This window comes from Delphinus delphis, chromosome 16 (genome assembly GCF_949987515.2).
Source record: "Delphinus delphis chromosome 16, mDelDel1.2, whole genome shotgun sequence".
Classification (NCBI taxonomy): domain Eukaryota; kingdom Metazoa; phylum Chordata; class Mammalia; order Artiodactyla; family Delphinidae; genus Delphinus; species Delphinus delphis.
This window is the reverse complement of record NC_082698.1, coordinates 46,073,156-46,093,687: the sequence shown is the minus strand read 5'-3', so window position 1 is coordinate 46,093,687 and position 20,532 is coordinate 46,073,156. Positions and strand designations below refer to the sequence as shown.

The following is a 20,532-nucleotide window of genomic DNA, read 5'->3' as shown; positions in this document are numbered from 1 at the left end:
GGGACCAGAGGTCTCCAACTCAAAAGACCAGAGAGCGAGGCAGGTGATGTAAATTTGTGCAGCCAGCTGGAGAAAGACTGCAATGAGCTGGAGAGGGTGTGTACTGACTAACGGCCTTCAAATAAAATTTAAAATAATCATCTCACCCAACGGAGCCCTTCTACAGCACCCATTTCCTGCTGAGGGCTGCAGCGAGTTAGGAGTCCCCTAACCCCTTACTTAACAGAGACCAAGGCTGTGACTTGCCCAAGGTCACCCAGAGCCAGGCCTGTCCCCATACTGGAACTTTTTCCCTCCCTCAGACAGAGGACAGTTTGGCCACTTCAGAGCAGGTGTTGGCAACTCCTTAAGTGGAAGTTTCTTCTCCTTCCCTGAGGTGTCTGGGTGGGTGGAGAGATTGGGCAATGGGTGGCAAGGCTGCTGCCTCTCACCCTGGCGTGCTGGTCTCCATCACCTCATCCGACAGCTATCTCAGGGACAGAAGCCAACTTTCCAATGCCTTCTGGGCGTCTCACCAGCCAAGGCACAGCCTGGAATGATAACGCCTGCTTAACCAGCGGGGCAAGCCAGGAAGCCAGGGCACCCCTGAAACTTTTATCTGCTCTTTACCAGACCCACAGCTGTAAAATGAAGATAAAACGACACATCTTACAGATGATAATAATAACCACAGCAGCCACTTACATTGCTCTTACTGTGTGCCAGGCACCCTAAGCTGTGGGTACTATTATCCATTTTACAGATAAAGAAGCTGAGGGATAGAGAGGTGAAGTGATTCCCCCCCTTCCTCCCAGGCGCCCTAACTAGTAGGTGGCAGAGCCAGGAGCCATCTCAGTCCTCTGCCTCTAAAGCCCAAGTTCTTTCCACTGTATCAGGATGCCTCCTTCGGGGTGGGGAGCACCGTAAGGGAAGAAGCGGTGTCTAATGGTAGTTTGCTTTTGAGGCCAGAAGGATGGGAAGAATCCTCTCTGACTCTGGAAGAAAGGGACAAACTGTAATCTCAACAGCACAAATCTCCCAGCCTCCACTGCCTCAGAGCCTCTCTCGGGCCAGTCCGCAGACCAGAACATGGACTCGATGTGCCATCCATGGTCAACGCTGGGGACGCATTAGGCCCAGCGCAAAGCCAGGGCGGCTCACCTTGTCTTCTGAGAACGGGGCGTCTCAGCGGGTGTGGCCCTCTTAAGGTGAGCCCCCCCTTGAACCTCTGCTGAGAGCAAAGCTGCTGGATCCTGCCCAGGAAATGGTTTCGGCGCCCACGCGGGGTCTCTTACGGCTCCAGGCGTAGACCCCGCCACATCACTCCCTGAGCCCACCCGGGACTTGGAGGCAGCTCTGGAGATTGGAGGTGGGGGTGGGGTTGGGAAGGGGGCGGGACCTCGCAGGAGCGGAGGGAGGGCTTGGTGTAGTGCGAAGACGAGACTGCCTGGGAGGAGTTAGAACGGGGAGGGAGTGAGGAGGCGGGAAGGGAGAAGAGGCGGAGCTGCCGGACCCGGACAGTTAAAACGGAAAGGGGGCGCACTGGTTAGGAGAAGGAGGTGGGGAAAGCGGTAGGGTGGGCGGGGCAGAGCTGATATTGGGGGCCCCGGGTGGGGACGAAGCGACTTCTCCCCTCAATCCCCAGATGCTCTTAGTCTGGAGTTCTCTGCTGTGACATTCTCCCGAAGGGCCGGTCGGTCGGAACCCAGTCCAGCAGTATGCGCCTCCCCTCCCCGGCGTGGAAGGGGCCAGGGGGCGGGGCCAGAGAAAGGGTTGAGGGATCTGTAGTTGGCGCCCCTCCAGTCACTGCCCCACATTCCAGCTGCGAGAACAGATGGACGTAGCCGCGGCTCACCTCGGGGACTCCTTACCCGCTGCGCGCTGAGATCCAGGCTAAGGCGGAGATCTGGAGCCCCTAGCGCCCCCCTCTCCCGCGGGGCCGGGGGAAAGCGGCCGCTGTGTGCCCCTCTCCGTGGGGAGAAGAGCGGGCGCGGACCCCACGAGTCCTAGAACTGCTGGGGCGGAGAACCCGCTTGTCGCGCGGCGCACCCATCCTCAGGGGTTTGGCCAGGACTCTTTCCGCACCGAGACCCCTTTCTGGGGCTTCCAGCCTTGGCGCATCTGGGGAGAGGACCCCCTCCCGGCAGCGCCCCGCCCCCAGCCCCCGCCCCGCCGACGTCGCATTAGCATGAGCGACGCAAGTGGCCCGGGCACCACTCGGGGGCCGAGACTCGCCGCGTCACAGCCCCGAGTGTAAAAGAAAAAAAGAGTAGGCGGCGGCGGAGGAGGCAAGAGCCGACGCGAGGGGAGGGGAGAGCGGCGGGGCGAGCGAGCCGGCGGGCGGGCGGCAGCAGCATGCCCCTCGGCCTGCTCAGGCGGCCTCTCAGCGCTGCGGGGGTGGCTCCCTGCGCGCCCGAGCCTCAGAGCGCTCAGTCTCCGGCTCCGGCGCCTTGGCACGGCCGCCTTTCCTGACCGCCCCTGAGCCCAGCGGCGGCGGGTCCCGAGCTCGGTTCCGGACAGCGGCGGCGCCTCGCCGGACAGGGTCCTTGCCTTTCCCGGCGAGCAGGGTTCCCCGAAGTTCCGCGCCCTGGTCTCTGCACTGCAGGGCGCGCGCGCCCGGCCCCGGCCGAAGCGTCCTCGGAAGAGCGGCGGGGTGCGGGTGATGGAACCCGAGGCGCCGGCGGGTCAGGCCCCGGCGGCAGCCAGCAAGCTGTCGGAGGCGGTGGGCGCGGCGCTGCAAGATCCCCGGCGGCAGCGGCGCCTGGTGCTGGTCATCGTGTGCGTGGCGCTGTTGCTGGACAACATGCTGTACATGGTCATCGTGCCCATCGTGCCCTACTACGTGCACTCGGCCAGCGAGAAGCCCACCCTGACTTCCAAAGTGTGTGTGACCACCCTGCCGCCGCCCACTCCGGCCAATGCCAGTGCAGACACGGTCAACACCTCTGAGTCCTCGACGGCCGCGATGCCGGACAGGTCTACCGCGCAGCCCCAATACCCCACCGACAACGAGGACGTGAAGATCGGGGTGCTGTTTGCCTCCAAGGCCATCCTGCAGCTGCTGGTGAACCCCCTGAGCGGGACCTTCATCGACCGCATGAGCTATGACTTGCCGCTGCTTATGGGCCTGGGCGTACTGTTCGCCTCTACAGTGATGTTTGCCTTTGCGGAGGACTACGCGACGCTCTTCGCCGCGCGCAGCCTGCAGGGTCTCGGCTCGGCCTTCGCGGACACGTCTGGCATTGCCATGATCGCCGACAAGTATCCTGAGGAGCCGGAGCGCAGTCGTGCCCTGGGCTTGGCGTTGGCCTTCATCAGCTTCGGAAGCCTAGTGGCGCCGCCCTTCGGGGGGTTCCTCCACAAGTTCGTGGGCAAGACCGCGCCCTTTCTGGTGCTCGCCATGGTTTCGCTGCTCGACGCCCTGTTGCTGCTGGTCGTGGCCAAGCCCTTCTCCGCCGCGGCGCGGGCGCGGGCCAACCTGCCAGTGGGCACGCCTATCCACCGCCTCATGCTGGACCCCTACATCGCCGTGGTGGCAGGGGCGCTCACCACCTGCAACATCCCCCTCGCCTTTCTCGAGCCTACCATCGCCACGTGGATGGAGCACACGATGGCGGCGTCCGAGTGGGACGCAGGCATAGCCTGGCTGCCGGCCTTCGTGCCGCACGTGCTAGGCGTGTACCTCACAGTGCGACTGGCAGCGCGCTACCCCCACCTGCAGTGGCTGTACGGCGCCTTCGGGCTGGCAGTGATAGGCGCCAGCTCGTGCTTGGTGCCCGCCTGCCGCTCCTTTGCACCACTAGTGGTCTCGCTCTGCGGCCTCTGCTTCGGCATTGCGCTGGTGGACACGGCGCTGCTGCCCACGCTCGCCTTTCTTGTGGACGTGCGCCACGTCTCGGTCTATGGCAGCGTCTATGCCATTGCCGACATATCCTATTGCGTGGCCTATGCGCTCGGGCCCATAGTGGCGGGCCACATCGTGCACTCGCTTGGCTTTGAGCAGCTTAGCCTTGTTATGGGCCTGGCCAACCTGCTGTATGCGCCCGTCCTGCTGCTTCTGCGCAACGTGGGCCGCCTGAAGCGCTCCCGCTCCGAGCGCGATGTGCTGCTGGATGAGCCACCGCAGGGTCTATACGATGCTGTGCGCCTGCGGGAGCGCCCTCTGTCCGACCGGGAAGGCGCGCCTCGCAGCCCGCCAGGCCCCTTTGACGCATGTGAGGACGACTACGACTACTACACCCGCAGCTAGCAGCCCCGCTTCTCCTCCAGGCCACCCGCCCACTCCCCACCCCCGGGTCAAGGTGGCTGCTCTGTGAGCACACTGGCCAGCTCAGGCTCAGGTCCCGCCTCCTGCAGCGAGTACCCCAGCCCCTCCTCTGTCTTGATTTCCCCTGCCCGAGTCCCCTCTTTATGACCCTTTCTGTGTCCTCCTCCCTTTCCTCCAATGGGGCATGGAGCACCGAGGCACGTGAACTTATGTGCTCCTGGCAAAGACGAAGAGGCGCGCGGGTCGCCACCTCGGGGCTCCCCGATGTAGAGCCGTGCCTGTTTGTCCTTCCTTCCGTTCCTCCCAGTGCCAACTTGGCCCGCTGCGCTGCGGTGCCTCCGGGCCGAATCAATAAACTATATCTGTACGAGACCGAGTCTCTTTACTGATGGGGTGGGCGGCCGGGCAAGGGGCCAGGGCAGAATGGGAGGGTGAGATGGGTCTAACCCAAATCCGGGTCTCAGTCCAGCGGGCATGCAGGAAGCCTGTTGCTCTTTTGCTACCTGGAAAAGGAGATACGAAAGAAGCAAACTCAACAAGGGCTCCCACCCACAAACACCCTGGTGCCTAGGCCGGCCTCAGCCCGCGACAGCCCCTCCCTCACGCAGGCCTAGCGCAGCGCCCCAGGGCGCCGCCCGGGGGAGCCTGAGGACCCTCTCCCTCCGGGTGCGCTGGTCCCGCCCCTTGAGGACACACCCTGAGTCTAAGACAGAGCTCTTAGGCGCCCAAGCTTCCCTTCCCTTCGAGCCTGGCAACCTGTCCCGTCCAGTCTCCGAAAGAGAATAGGGGTGGAACTGTTATGGGCAGCTGAAAAAAAACCGGCTGCATCCTTAAGGGCTTGATTTCTCGAGACGCGTGCGTGTGATTGTGTGTTCGTTAGACCACTGGACTCTATCCTACGAGGAGTGGAGGAACAGTTGTCGATGTGTCCGCTGTGTTCCAGCTATACGGGCTTGAGTCAGGGCTGGAGAGAATGATAGTGTGAGAGCTGATACCAACCCCACCCTACCCGGTCCTGAGTGCAAGCAAGCGCCCAGGGCTGCCAGAGAAGTCTCCCCACCTTGAGTGGGGGTCCCCAGAGTCCCAGACCAGCGTGTGTGCACCACTCCCAGTCCTGCAACCTGCGGCCTCCTGAAGGCTGCAGAGTCCTCGGATTCCGGCATGGAGAGGTCGCCGTGTTGGGGTACGCCTGTGTATTAGACAACGTCTGTGGGGGTCTGTACTGCTGGTGTGTGCACGTCTGTTCTGACTCTGTGTGTCCGGCTGTGTGTGTGTCTGTCTGAGCAGGGTCTCTCTTTGTGAGTCTGTCTGTGTGTGTTCGTGTGTAAGGATCTATATGGGGTGGGGGGGAATGCATTGTCTGGGAGGAATGTCTGCCTCTGGCTGCGTGTCTCTAAGCATCCCCAGGTCTGTATCCTGCATATTCCCTGTAGTGCCAGCTGGGATGAGTGGGAATAGAAAAGGACCTGCAGTGATCGATAAACAGGTTGTTTTATTTATTATTATTATTATTATATTGTACAAGGAGTTGTAATAAGGTTTGAGCCTGCCCTGGACAGTGGGGAGGCACAGATTTACCCAGACCCAACCCTCCCCCGGGTTCTGCAGAGGCAGCCGCGGCTAGGATAAAGGGGTTAGGGGAGCGCAGGGACTGGGGAAGGCTGAGCTGAGGGCGATGGGCACGGGCGGGGCCACGTTCTGCACCCCCCATCTCGGGCCTGGATTCCGCTGCCTTTGCTAGAGATCGTCCGGGAAGCCGTCAGAGCACGGGATGGGGACCGGGAGGTGGGATCCCGGAAGGCAGCGGAGTGGTGAGGCAGGGTGGAGGGGGGGGGGACAAAGGATGGAGAGGGTGAGAGGTAGGGGTGGGGCTGGGGGGAGGGAGGAAAAGGGAGAAAGGGGAGGGAGGAGGAACAGGAGGAAGGAGGGGAGGCGACTGGCGCGGCCGGCTCGCTCGCAGCCAGTCGCGAGGCCTGGGGACCCGGCGACGTCGGAGGCTCTGCCACCGACTGAGGCGGTGGCCCCCACCCCCGCACTGCTGACGCGCCCCCGAATCCCTTCCGGCTCACATTCTAGCCCCTAGTTCTGCTGGGTGCGGTGCAGCGGCGGCCGAGGCAGCAGAGACGAGGAGAGCAGGTGAGTAGGGCTGGACTGGCGGAGCACAGCGCGGGGAGCCGGGAGCGCAGGGAGGCTCCGTCCAGGGACCGCGCCGGGGCCGGGAGGCCCCAGAACCCGCGGAGTCCTCCGAGTCCCGAAGGGCAGCGGCCGTCGGGGGACGGCCAGGAGGCTGCGGGCTTCTGTGGCTCTGGTGTTTCTCCACCGAGGGTGGGGGCAGGGGACGGGGAGCTGGATGGTGCGAAGTTGGGGGAAAGGGCTTGGACAGGCTTGACTGTCAGCTTCGCGGCTTCACGTGTGTGTCCACACTTCTGAACCCCCATCTGCTAAGTGCCAAGGTCTGCACTTTCCGTGCCCAGTTGGAGGGTCTGCAGGTCTCACTCCCACCCCCTGAAGTGCTGGCATGCACCTGCCTCTCTCCGACTCTCTCGCGGAGGCGGGAGATGGGGTGCAGGCGTGGGCGCAAGTGGCAAGTATAAGCCGGGTGACAGGTAGCCCCTGGAGCACGCGGGCAGCCTGTGGTGCCCGGGCTGAGCTGGGCTTCGGCTTCCAGGGCAAAGCAGAGCCCCCTCCAGGCAGGCTTCAGAAGCCAGGCTGGTGGGAGTGTGGAGTGGAGGGCACCAAACTGACAAAGAAAGATACCGACACAAATACACCCTTTAGGCGCCAGCCCAAGGGCCAGTGAGGAAGAGCAGCTGGCCGACAGGAACAAAGCCCTCCCATGTGGCACCCATGAAACCATCCTACTTCCATCTCCTGTGCCTCTCTGAGACATGGGGTCTCTGAGGCTTGACTGGTATCTTCCCGCTATGGGCTGGCTGGGGGCCAGAGCAAGAGGAGGTATTGGCTGCATTGTCTATAGGGCCCTTACCACCTTGCCCTTGCCCTACTCGCCCCCTCAGAATTCCCGTGGCTCTGGGGTCGACTCTCATCTGGACGCCGTTGCTTCTGCTTTGCAGTGGGTCGTGGCAACCCCTGTGCTACAGGGCGCTCGCCGGTCTGGGGACCACCTAGTCCCGAGTGCTGGGGGCACAGTGCCCGCAAGGACTCTCCCTTCTCTGCCCAGCACTACCAGGCAACCCCAGGCCCCTCCACCCCTGGACCGGGATTATCCATCTTTCTGGATGCTGTGTCTTAGGGTCAGCTGTGCCTTGCACCCAGCCCCTCTCTCCCACTGTGTCTGCCTGGGGGTAGAAGGGGCTAAGTCTTAGCTTTAGGCTCTTGGGAGAGAACAGGGGATGGATGAGTGGAAAGCATGGGTGGGTGCTTATGCAGGCTTATGCTTAGGGTTAGAGGTTGGGCCCCAGTAACCTTACAAACTGGCTTTTGCCCCTCTTGGCCTGGCTCACTTCTACTGTACCTTCAGAATTAATCCACCTCCTTACAGGCCTATTCAGGGGACCCCTAGGGGCCTGGGCTGCCTAACTTGCCTGTACCATCTCCCTCAGCATTCTCATGCCACCTACACTGGCAGCCAGCCGACCAGAGACTGCCTAAGTCACAGCCCATCCAGCAGGGTCCTCCCTGCCTTGGCCACAGGCCAGTCTCTGATAAGCCTCGAGCGTCTCCTGGAGCCCAGAGCCTTAGAGGACCTTGTATTCATTCGTGTGCGCGTGCATTCCTTGTACTCAGCCACCCAACACTGATTTTACTCCATGCCAGGCACAGGGCTACGGCTCAGAGGTGAAGCACTGAACACGGCAGGTGTAGTCTTGCCCTGGAGAAGCTCACAGTCTAGTGGGAAAGAGAGGTTTTAATCTGCAAAGCACATATCTATCGGGTCCCAGGCAGGAACAACGCAAGTGCTCTGCCAGTGACCCCTCATGGATCTGGAATGAGAGGACACTGTGGTCAGTGTGTGGACTGGTCTGGAGGTCAGGAGTTTGGGACCAGGCCCACAAGGAGGGCTGTGAACGCTACTGCCCAGCTCTGGCCTCCTCACAGGACAGAGGCAGGGTACCAGGCTATGGGAAGTGAAGGGTCCGGTCTAGATGGCTCTTGTATTGATGCCTCTCTGCTTCTCGGTCCCCAGGTCCACACCTCTGCTTCCCCAATCAGGAGTCACCAAGATGCCCATCCTCGAAAAAACGCCCCCTAAGATGGCAGCAAAAAGTCCCAGCAGTGAGGAGGAGCCTGTAAGTGACGTTTGGATCCCTCTCTCCCCACTCACAAATTCTTGCTTCCAGAACAGTCCTGAGAGGGACTGACCCCCAACTTTTGCCTGGTCCCTAGCCCTGTGCCCTCCTGGGCAGGAGGCCCAGGCTGCAGCCTTGCCCCAAGTTTGCTGAGGAGCCCGGGGAGGCCTGGAGGAGCTGGGAGTGGCGTCAGGGAATACTGAGGGAATGCTGACAGCCACACTTCCTAACTTCCAAGGCCAGGGAGAGACCTTGACCTGAGCCAGGCACTCTCTTTTCTCTCAGGGCCTCCCCTCTCTCCAAGTTCCACCTCCAATGGCTGTGAGCCCAGTGGAACTGCCTTAGGATGAGGCCGAATTCCCTACTCTAAGCCTTGTCACATCCCAGCCCCAGCTGCTGTCAGCCCTGGAGCCTTAAGCGCCGTCTTCCCCACTGGTTTGAGACAATGCCACCCTACCCTGGGCAGGCATCCTCCTTCCCCACCACACTCAACCCACCTTCCAGAGTGATAGAGCGACACATCTGATCTTCAGGCTGTTGCACACAGCGGTTCCTGTCTTCTTGACACCTCTTTACCCCAACCCTAACCCCAGGGCTTCATTTGAAAACCTGATCAGAACTTTCTGGCTTCTCCTCATGAAGTTGCTCACCACATTGTCCAGACAAACAGCCTGACAAACACCTCTGTTGTTGCCTCTGGTCCGTGGCACGTCCCTCCCTTTGGACTGTGGCTGCCTTGAGAGCAGGCTCTGTATCTCCATTGTCCCTGAGACCAGCCCAGAAATGTGAGCCCTGGCTCACATAAATTGCCCAGAAATGTTTATTGATCTAAGACCCCAGGGCCCAAAGACCCTCATTTGTACAAGTCCCTGCCTCTGTACCCAGGCAAGGCCAGAAGTCCACGAGAGTCTGGGAAGAGCCCCAAGGGGCTGAGACATCTGTGCAGAGACTTCCTGCTTCACTCCTTCTTACCCATCACTGATCCCCCATGACCCAGGCTGAGTCACTGTCAGAGCTCCGAAGAAGGGTAGCCTGTTTCTAGCAGGGGCTCTAGCCAGATCTGCTGGCACTCTTGGCCAAGCCACCAGCTGGACTGCGCTTTCTGTAGATGCTTCCCCACTCACCCACCACACAGATCCCCAAGACCCCAAGAGAAGGAAGAGAGAACTAGAGCAGCTTGGTGGGGAGGCTGGACCTGGCTCTCTGGGAGTGCGCGGAGCAACCTGGAATGCTGCGCGGAGCAACCTGGAATGCTGCCCGGACCCATCCTCAAGGGTTACCCAGGGCAGGAGCAGCCCGTAGTTGGCACTGACACCCTCCTCCCTCCCCCTAGGGCAGTGAACTCTAGAGACAGGCTCAGACAGGCAGAGCCCCTTCCCTCATCAGCGCACGCGCTCCGGTTCACTCACACTTGGGGTCCTCACACTTGGGGTCTGCCTGCCCAGAGCTCCCAGGGATGCGGGTCCGCTTCAGTCCCTGCAGCAGCAGGAGCGGAGCACAGGTAAGCATTCAATGGACCCCCTTCACTCTACAGCCTGGCCGGGGTGAAAATTCACTGACCCCACCACCCCACAGAGGAGAAACCCCTGAAAAGAAGGCAGCCCACCATGTGCCAGCTTTGTAAAGTTTAAGTAGTAGCATGAAGAGTCCTGGTTTCCGATTGTGACCAGCTAAGTGAGGAAGAGGGAAAAGGATGGATGGAAAAGGGAGCAAGGGAGAGAACGCCCAAGGAGGAAGGAGCAGAAGGGCTGTCGGTGGGGGCGGGTGTGGTGGTGGCGGGGACTGATTTCAGGTCCTGGCTCTGCCACAGAATGGCTGGATGACTTTGGACTAGCCTCTTCACCCTCTGGTCCTCAGTTTCCTCATCTGAAAATGGGACAAAAATTCCTTCCCAGGCTAAGCGATAACACTGTTGAACGCACACAAGATCCCAAGGTGACAGAGCTCGTAAACTGAGAAGCCCAGATCAGGAGGACATGGGTGGCGAGTTCTACTTAGATTCTTGAGACACTTTGGGGGCCCCCAGGTATTACGGGTTTTCTCTTAGGAATCCATCTGGAGGGATAAGGATAGTAATATCATAACGTTTTATGATGTGCCTAATTGGGGCCAGTTGTTTCTCTTATTTAATTCTCTCTGTGCCCCTCTCACATAGGAATTGTTATTTATGTCCTATGAATGAGGAAGCTGAGGTTTGGAGAGATTAAGAGTGGAAAAACTTCCAGTGCATTTCCCCCCTACCTGCGCCCCATACCCACAAGGAGCTAAATGCCCCTCCCTGTGCTTCATAACTGGGAGGGATTTAATAAGGAGACCAGTGCATGAGTCACCTTCCCAGGAAATATCATGCAGAATTCTGGTCATTAGGGCAAGCAGTGAACTATACCTCACACCACCTTTCAACTGTCCAGATCTCTCCATTAAAGTCACACCCTTTGGGTCCGGAGATCAACTGGATTGTGGAGCCCCAGCTGGGAACAAGTCCTAAATTAAGAGTGGCCAGCAGCCAATACCAATAACAGGACCGTTTCATCTTACACTCATTCCTTATGGTTTGTAGGCACTTTCATATTCATGATCTCTTTGATCTTATGAGAGATAGAGGTTATTACTTCTGTTTTACAGGGTAGGAAACTGAGGCACAGAGGTAGGGGTGATTTGCTCAAGATCACACAGGTGGTCAGCAGCAGGGTTGGGGCATGAACCCATGTCTGTCTGGTGTCAGCCTCAAGGTCTTTTCCTCTGCACTTTATCCCCTCCTAGAGACCAGGATGGGGCGTGGGAGAAAGCTAACAGGAGCTTCCTAAGTTCACAATTCTGCTGAGCTGAGCCCTGGAAACAGATGAGTCCCAGGATAGGGAACAAAGATGGGGCAGATTGAAATAGACACAGGGCATCAATTTGGGGACAGGCATGGGCCACACATGAGAAGAGGAACCAAAGCCTCTGATCCTTCTCTTCCAGGGGCTGCCCAAACTCCCCGTGCCCCCGCTGCAGCAGACCCTGGCCACCTACCTGCGGTGCATGCAGCATCTGGTGCCTGAGGAGCAATTCAGGAGGAGCCAGGCCATTGTGCAGCGGTTTGGGGCTCCTGGTGGCCTCGGTGAGAGCCTGCAGCAGAAGCTCCTGGAACGGCGGGAGAAGACAGCCAACTGGGTAAGAGCTGCTGGGAGGGGGCAAACAAGGAACCTGTGGGTCAGGGGGCAGAAAGCAGTCATGGAGACAGAGGGATTTGGATGAGGGGCAGGTAGGTGACAAAGATGGGGCAGGTGGAGGGACAGGCATGGGGGAGACAACAGAGTGATAGTGAGGAGCAAGGGTGAAGGACAGACAAGATGGGGATGGGGACAGATGGGGATAAGGATGGGGGACAGACAGGGACAGAGATGGGGGCAGGTGGGGGACAGAAATGGGCGGCAGATGAGTAACAGGGATGGGAGCAGCAGAGGAGAGCGTGAGGTCAGGGGAGCAGAGAGGGGTGAAAGGCAGGAATGAGACACTCATAAGAAAGGGTAGGGGGCATGGATGAAGCAGTAAACAACCAGGATGAACACTGGGATGGAAGAAAGGAGATAGTGTGGGACAAAGCTGAAGGACAGGCGTGGTAGACGGGGAGCACACAGGCCCTAGCCCGTAAATGGGGCTCAGCGTATGTTTGTGGAATGAATGAATGAATGAAAAAAGTACATGATCTACTGAAGGGTCCCCATTTTCCCCTGGGGCTGCCAGGATGGGACTGGTGCGCTCCACAGGCGAGATGTGTGTGGCCATTGGGGGTAATGGCACCCTTCCCCACCCTCCCTGGCAGGTGTCTGAGTACTGGCTGAATGACATGTATCTCAATAACCGACTGGCCCTGCCTGTCAACTCCAGCCCAGCTGTGATCTTTGCCCGGCAGCACTTCCAAGATACCAGTGACCAGCTAAGGTGAGGCCCCCGTGACCCTGGGCTCACAGCTTGGGAGCTTGCCTGGAGGAGGGGGCCTGGCACCAGCACCAGGAAGGAGAGGTTGAAACTCATGCCTCGGCTGAGCTTTCTGAGGCCGAATAGCCCTGAGACAGTGGCATCCAGGCCATGGTGTCAGAAGGAGGTTAGGCAAGTGGCACGTGGGTAACAAACACAGGGTCTTCCTCAGAATGTATCTGTTTGGGGTGGGGTGGGGAGGTCACGGGCCCCCAGGTGTCCCCATGGCAGTCTGGGCCTGGTTGAGGCCCTGGGAGGAAGCCTGTAGCCTCTGATCCTGCCAGCACTTGAGGCTGGGGCTTCTTACTGGGACCCACGGCCCCAGGCTATCTCAGAGGGCCTCTGCAGCCCTGCAGCCCCCAGCTCTGGACAGAGGCTCTGAGGGAGTGGAAATGGTTTCTTCCCGCCAGCCACTGCCAGAGTCTCTGCCATCTGCTGCAATTTCAGAGCTCACTGAGCCCCTGGAACAGCCTCTGGGCCCACTGATGACAATGGAGGGGCCGTTTACGCAAGGGTCGGGTCGGGAGGAAGGGTCTCCCTGCCAGAGTCTCTCAGAGCCAAACCCAGGTCTCTGGCCTCAAGACCCAAAAGTGGCACAGCATGGGGACAGTTCAGAGGGAGGAAAAAAAAAACAAGAGGCAGGGCCCACCTTGGCCTCTGAGCAGGGCTCAACTATGCTGGAAGACCCCTGCCCCCCTCCTTCTTCACCAAGACCAGCTTGGCCAACCTGCTGGCCGGGGGCAGTCTTCCCCCTTCCCCTGCAGCCAGGCCTTCCCTGGGCAGAAGGAAGTGTGTGGATGGATGAACAACTTCCGGAAACAGTTCTCAAAATTGCATTGAAGGGGGCGTTTTCCTCCTGATGCAATTAAGCCAGGCTCATCATCCACGGGCCGTTAAGATGACAGAGTCCTTTAAGGAACCTCCATACTGTTCTCCACAGTGGCTGCACCAATTCACATTCCCACCAGCAGTGCAGGAGGGTTCCCTTAAAAAACTACAAATAGCACTACCATATGACCCAGCAATCCCACTACTGGGCATACACTCTGAGAAAACCATAATTCAAAAAGAGTCATGTACCACAATGTTCATTGCAGCTCTATTTACAATAGCCAGGACATGGAAGCAACCTAAGTGTCCATCATCAGATGAATGGATAAAGAAGATGTGGCACATATATACAATGGAATATTACTCAGCCGTAAAAAGAAACAAAATTGAGCTATTTGTAATGAGGTGGATAGACCTAGAGTCTGTCATACAGAGTGAAGTAAGTCAGAATGAGAAAGACAAATACCGTATGCTAACACATATATATGGGATTTAAGAAAAAAAAAGTCATGAAGAACCTAGGGGTAAGACAGGAATAAAGACACAGACCTACTGGAGAATGGACTTGAGGATATGGGGAGGGAGAAGGGTGAGCTGTGACAAAGTGAGAGAGTGGCATGGACATATATACACTACCAAACGTAAAATAGATAGCTAGTGGGAAGCAGCTGCATAGCACAGGGAGATCAGCTCGGTGCTTTGTGTCCACCTAGAGGGGTGGGATAGGGAGGGTGGGCGGGAGGGAGACGTAAGAAGGAAGAGATATGGGAACATATGTATATGTATAACTGATTCACTTTGTTATAAAGCAGAAACTAACACACCATTGTAAAGCAATTATACTCTAATAAAGATTTAAAAAAAAAAAAGATGACAGGGTCCCGTGGTAAGGTTGTCTGGTGCCTTTTTTCCCCACGCCAGCACCCACATTCCTTTTCATTAGCATTAAGGGGACCAAATGAGTGACTTTCCCCAGGAGATTGGATTTCCCAGAACCCCGGGGTTTTGGCCCAGTCCAGCCCCAGCACAGGCCTTCACCCGGAAGAACCCCATCCCTGACTGTCCAACCCCCTCTTGCCTGCTCTGTGGCCTCTCCTGGCTTCCTCTCCCTCCTCCTCCTCCTCTTCAGTCACCTTCCAGTTTCCTCTCCTCCCCCCCAGTTCTCTCCTCAGGACCATTTTTAATCCAAGGTTTGTGAAGGACCAATAGCATGGGGGTAGGGGCGGGGCAGCAGGAACCCCACCTGATTAGTGTACCATCAAGGCCAGACATCTGGTGGGTGGTCCATGAGTTTGGGAGAGACAGAGTGGAGGTGGGAGGGAGGGGCAGAGGGAGGTGGAGAGAGAAGTAAGAAGAAATGAAGGAAGAAGGGAGGGAGGGAGGAAGGGAGCTGAAGGATGGAGGGAGGGAGGGAGCCTGGGCCCTGGAGAGGAAATACTAAGGCCTCATCTCTCTCTGCAGGTTTGCAGCCAACCTCATCTCCGGTGTGCTCAGCTACAAGGCCCTGCTGGACAGGTAGGACACAGCCCAGCCTGAGAAGGGTAGTACCCTGTTCTGGCACAGTCTGTTGACCCATCTGTCCCCCTACCACACTAGCCAAGGAGCTCCCAGAGGGCAGAGAACTTGCCTTTTCCCAGCTCTGTGTTCTGGGCTCCCATCACAGAGCAAACAGCCCCCTTGAACTTCCTGAGCATCAGAATGACCTTTACCCCAGCTGGCCTAGCCATTCATGGTTACTGTGCCCAGGGTAAGCACGATCCCTCCTTGATCTCTTTAAAATGCCCCCCTCCCTCCATACGTCTTATATATACACATGCCATGATTCAGCGTGTCAGGAATATAGAGAGCATATCAAAAGGTGGGGGAGGAAAAGTTGTTGGAGCGCGGTGATGGTGAGTTCAGCCTTGTTACTCACTACGTGAAAGGAATGGGCTCCCCACTCTGAGCCTGTTTCCTCAACCCTATCAAACTTGAGAAATGGGTGAGCTGACTCAGTGGACCCAAAGGTGTCCTGACAGATGGAGAGAGCTGCATAAGCACAGTGGATCATCACTGATTTTAGGAGGAAAGTCCCTTTTCCAGCCAAGCACCAGGTGCCCAGGAGCAGCAGAAGGAGTGAGAGGGCGTGGGGGACCCCATGAGAGGGTCTCAGAGTCCCCAGAGGCAGGAAATATAAGGGCATCAGATGCTGGAAAGAAAGAAGGGTCCAAAGCAATGTCCATTGCACAGACGGGGAAGCTGAGGCTCAGAGAGGTTAAGGGTCTTGTCCGTGATCACACAGCCAGGAGGTGGCAGAGTGAGGAAGGCACAGGGGCAAACTTCACTTTCTCTTTAACTTGATCCAACTGAGTCTTACCCAGACTTGTGGGAGAGGCTTAGACCTACAGCCCCTCCAGGGTAGGGCTGTTTCCTGTGGAGAGGAGGGGGCAGGCCCCCAGACCCAAAGTGCAGAGTAGCTCAGGGCTTGGGCCCTGGGGTCAGCAGACCTGAGTCTGAATTCTGACACCCACAACACAGGACGTGTCGATCTTGGGTGAGTAATCACTCCTAGCTATATACCCCTGTCTGTCAAATGGAAATAATAATAGTAGCAGCCTCTTGGGGCTGCTGCAACTGTCCTATGAGATGATGCCTTCAAAGCTTTCAGCCCTAAGTTAGGCACACAGCAGGCTCTTCATGCATTTCTGAACCAAACGCTCCTAGACTTCTGTCTGCTCACTCCTCTCCGTACCATTCCCTCGCTGGGTCACCAGACCTTCCGGCTACTGTTACTCGTGGTGTTTTTTTGGTGTCTCTCTTCCTCGCTGGGAGAGCTCTGCCATCCCCCAGAACTCAGTGCTACTGACACTCAACTCTCTGATTTCAGAGAGCTTCATCCCTTACCTTGTCCAGCTGGACAGCAGAGGAGGAAGGGCACCACCCACGACCTTGTACCCTTCCATCGCTGACAGTCTAGACCCCAGACTCCCACGTGTGTGTGCGTGCGCTTGTGTGCATGCATGTGGGCACACTCACACAGACATGCATACCTGTACATATCCAAGTGAAGGTTCCCACATCTGATCACCGTAAATGTCATAAGGCTGGAAATTTATGCCATTGCCCAAGCACCTGTTTTAGACGCTCCATTTACTCATTTATTCATTTGCTCACTTTGCAAATTGATGTTGGGAAGGTGAAGGGAAATAAGGCCCCATTCCTGTCTTCGAAATGTTCTCAGACCGTTTGGCAAGACAGACACCTCAACAGCACAGAATACAGCTGTGTCGGTCCCCATGAGCCCCACACTCCAATATCTGACCCCCTGACGTCCCCACCAGGGCACCTCCCGGTCATTGCAAGCTGAGTCATCCCCAGTGGGCCCTTGGGGTCCCTCCCCACACCCCAGCTGGACCCTTACCTTGTCCTGCCATCTCAGTAAATGCACCACACACCCCTAGTGGTGAATCCAGGACCCTAGAAATCACCTGAGGTGTCTTTCTCCCTCGCCTGCTCATCTAGTCCAAGTGCAGGTGCATCACTCTCCCTCCAGAACCCATTCCCATGCCTCCCTTCCCCTCCTCCCACCACCCTCCCCAGGCCCATCACCTTCCCAGCAGCCCACAGCCTCCTTCCTGGTTCTTCCTTTGACCCACTTCCACCCATTCTCCACACAGAACCAGGGCCATTACAGAAGCAAAACAGATCAAATCCTGCCCCTGAAAGCTCTCACCTTCTGGGGCTTTCACTGCCCCAAGAATGAAACGGTACCACCTTTCCACTGCCAAGGAGACTCACAAGTCTCCCCACCTCTTTACTCAGTTTCAATGCACTGGCTTCCTTTCACCTTGGACGAGTGTTCCTCAAATGATCTATGGTGAAGGACCAATATATTCTTTTAATTTAGTAGTGTTTGTAAAACACCGCAGAAATGAATTAGCAGAAAAATGGCCCAAAGGTACAAAATACGACACCATTTGTTTTATCGTTAGATTCAACACACACAAACGTCCTCTGTCAGCCTGTTACAAGTTTCTGAAAGCTTCTGGAGTCCCACACTCACCCTGTCGTGAGCTGGTTGTTACAGTTCAGTTCGACACCCACAGTCGGAGCAGCAGGGCCGTGGGACACTCCACCCAGCACACCTTCTGCCTGCTTCTTACCCTCAGGGCTCAGCTCACAGGTCTGGTCCACAGTGAGGCTGTCCCTGGTCGCTCCTTCTGCCCCAGCAGTCACTGTCTCATCACCCTGTCTCACTACCTGCTTGCTGTCTTTGCCCCACTACGTACCGCAGACCTGCGCCCCATTAGAACAGGAAACTCAGGTCTTGTTTGCAGCTATATGCCCAGATGCTGGTGCCTGGCCCCGGCGAGTGCTCAGTCACATTTGTTGGCTGAAGGGGTGGAAGGAAGGAAGGAGGAAGGAGGGAAGGAAGAAAGGAAAGAAGGAAGGAAGGGAAGGAGGGAGGAGAGAAAGAGACAGAAAGAGAGAGAAGAAAAAGGAGGAAGAGGAAGAGGAAAAGGAAGGGAAGGCAGAAGGGGGAGAGGAGGAGGAGACAGAAGGAGGGAAGACAGGGCAAGAGAGAAAGTGAGAGGGAAGGAGGAGGAGAAAAAAGGAGGGAAGAAAGTACACGAGACACGCTGAGACCACAGGAGAAAGAGAACTTTCCACCTTGAACTCAGAGGAGGTTTCTAGAAGAGGTGATGAAGGAGTAGGCTCTAAAAAGAGTAGAGGGGGGCTTCCCAGGTGGCACAGCGGTTGAGAGTCCGCCTGCCGATGCAGGGGACGCGGGTTCGTGCCCCGGTCCGGGAAGATCCCACATGCCGCGGAGCGGCTGGGCCCGTGAGCCATGGCCACTGAGCCTGCGCGTCCGGAGCCTGTGCTCCGCAACGGGAGAGGCCACAACAGTGAGAGGCCCGCGTACCGCAAAAAAAAAAAAAAAAAAGAGTAGAGGAAGTTTTCTAAATACATTAGTTGAGAGCAGGAGTGAGGGTGAAAGTGTGCCAAGCAGAGCAGCAGAAGCAAAGGCCCAGAGGGCTGAAATGGCCAGATCCGCACCTGTGCACATGCAGTGCATGAGGCCGGGGCGAGGCAGACTAATGGAGGCCGGAGAACACCCCGAGGGGCTCCACGGGGCACTCCACTGCTTTAGAAAGTGGCAAATCGAGCTCTTTGACAGCCATCGTCATGCAGTTCTGGTGTTTCTGCTCCACTTTGCCTAATCAGGTTAGAGTAGAATCAACTCTGATTCCCTGCCTCCCTCCCCTCCCTCCCCTCCAGCCACTCCATCCCCACTGACTGTGCCAAGGGCCAGCTGTCAGGGCAGCAGCTCTGTATGAAGCAGTACTACGGGCTCTTCTCCTCCTACCGGCTCCCTGGCCACACCCAGGACACACTGGTGGCCCAGAAGAGCAGTGTCATGCCAGAGCCTGAGCACGTCATCGTGGCCTGCTGCGACCAGGTAGGCGGCCCCTTGCTGCTGCAGCCTCTCAGGCTTGGGGAGGGGTGCACCTGTGTTCCTCCATTCCTGCTTCTCCAAGGGTGTTCCACCCCCTCCCGGAGTCACACGGTGAGCTGGGGCAGGGTGGCCCCAAAGTGGGGTGTCTTGAGTCCTGGTCAGTCCCATTTCTCTCCGCTGGTTGGATTTTAAGAACGAGGAGAGTCATCAATTGAGAATGCCTTCAGTGGGTTCCCATTTCAGTCCTGACCAGCCAGGTCAGGTTCAAAGAACCGCCTGGACGGACTGAGAGTCGTTAATGAGACCCAGCATGTCCTTAGCCCTTCCACATGCAGTCACCCAGGCTGTGGCCTTCCTGGAGACCACATACAGACAGACAGACAGCTTACAGACTGACTGTCAGGACTTCCATGTCCAGACCATAGGCTTGGCACTTCCGTTCATCCCATCTGATACTATGATGGCCCTGCAGAGGGGACCTTGGAATCTCCATTTGACAGATGAGGAAACGAGACTTAGGTTAAGTGGCTTGTCCAAGGGTGAGAAGTCCTCCTAGGTCTGCCAGTGTCACAAGCCCACAAGGTCCTCAGACTGGGTTCCAGGGAACAAAAAAGAGTCCATGGGGGCCCAGGGGACAGGGCGAGCACGAGGACTTCTGACAACAGACAGTATATTCTATATATTGAGGCTCCACATAAATATTCCATCTGACTAAAAGCTGTTTTGTTTTCTGTCAAAACCCAAGTGTGACACCCACCCTGGGGACTCCCCTGGTATGTTCTACAGTGTTTTCTTCTTGGGCTTATCTGACATTTTCAGTCTAAGCCGGGAGCCCTAAAGTCTGCCATCGGAGGATGGCCGTTCCCAGGTTCGAAGCCCACCTGACGCCTGGCCGGCCACAAAACGAGGACCTTTCTCCATCTTCGTTCAAAAGTCAAACCCAGAATTTCCCAGCGCCCACGCACCCTAGCGTCCACCCCTTCCAGAAACGCTCTCAGGCTCCCACCCTGAGCCAGGCCACCTGTATGCTGTCCAGCGTGTGGGACCAGGCACTCACGTCAACCAGCTAACAAGCGTTCTTGACCTGGGGCTGGGAATAAAACCCTTTACAATGCCCGAGGCTCTAGCTTCAAAACTGCTGAACGACAGCTCACAAGCCTTACACACAGAGCACACGCAGGTGCACATGTATCTGTGTACACGTACGCGTAAAGCATTTTGTGTGTTGTGTCTCCATTTTAACCTTCCTCTGCATATTATTCGCTGACTTGCTTTTTTCTCCACTCACCAGTGTGTTTGAGATCTATCCCCGTAGCTGTACCTAGAGCTAGTTCATTCCCTTTAACTGCTGGATAGTCATGCACTGGATGAGTACACCACAATTTACTTAACCATTCCCCTGCTGGAGGACATTTGGGCTCTCTGTACCGCTTTGCTATTGCAAACAGGCTGATATGCACATTCCTTTATATGTCTTTCCGGGCACAAGAGTATACGTTTCTCTAAGCCTTAGGCTAGAGTATGTATTTATAAGAACAACTGCTGGATTATAGGGCATGCACATTTTCAGTTTTGATTGACACAGCCCTCCAACAGCAGTTGTATCCGTTTCTACTCAATTCCCCACAAACATAATGGTTTTATGTAATCTAGGAACTACAGAAACAAGCTTTCTTCAGTAAGTTTAATCTGACCTTCTTTGATTTGGGGCAGTTTGGAGTCCAGCACAGTCAGCAGTGTTGGGCTGGTCCCCACATTATGACTCTTCAGAACCATCACATACCTTGGGAACCAGGGGCCCGAGC

The 20,532-nt window shown here is 57.0% G+C and overlaps 2 protein-coding genes across 2 annotated transcripts in view; both read left to right on the top strand.

Annotated features, from left to right (window-relative positions):
- The first annotated feature begins 2,641 nt into the window (after nt 1–2,641).
- SLC18A3 (solute carrier family 18 member A3) lies at nt 2,642–4,267 on the top strand. Its single transcript, XM_060033681.1, has one exon. It carries the CDS (start codon nt 2,642–2,644, stop codon nt 4,226–4,228), a length of 1,587 nt encoding a protein of 528 aa, XP_059889664.1. The 3' UTR covers nt 4,229–4,267.
- A 1,853-nt stretch (nt 4,268–6,120) lies between these two features.
- The window catches only part of CHAT (choline O-acetyltransferase), a 50,279-nt gene continuing 35,867 nt past the window's right edge, over nt 6,121–20,532 (top strand). The window contains exons 1-6 of the mRNA XM_060033680.1: nt 6,121–6,382; nt 8,394–8,496; nt 11,461–11,652; nt 12,305–12,423; nt 14,752–14,805; nt 18,550–18,730. Of these exons, the coding sequence (XP_059889663.1) occupies nt 8,431–8,496; nt 11,461–11,652; nt 12,305–12,423; nt 14,752–14,805; nt 18,550–18,730 (612 nt within the window). The 5' untranslated portion in view covers nt 6,121–6,382; nt 8,394–8,430. The remainder of the gene's footprint in view (nt 6,383–8,393; nt 8,497–11,460; nt 11,653–12,304; nt 12,424–14,751; nt 14,806–18,549; nt 18,731–20,532) is intronic.

What these genes read in the sequence shown, in the direction of transcription:
- SLC18A3 (XM_060033681.1), top strand. Translation starts at nt 2,642, where the DNA reads ATGGAACCCGAGGCGCCGGCGGGTCAGGCCCCGGCGGCAGCCAGCAAG.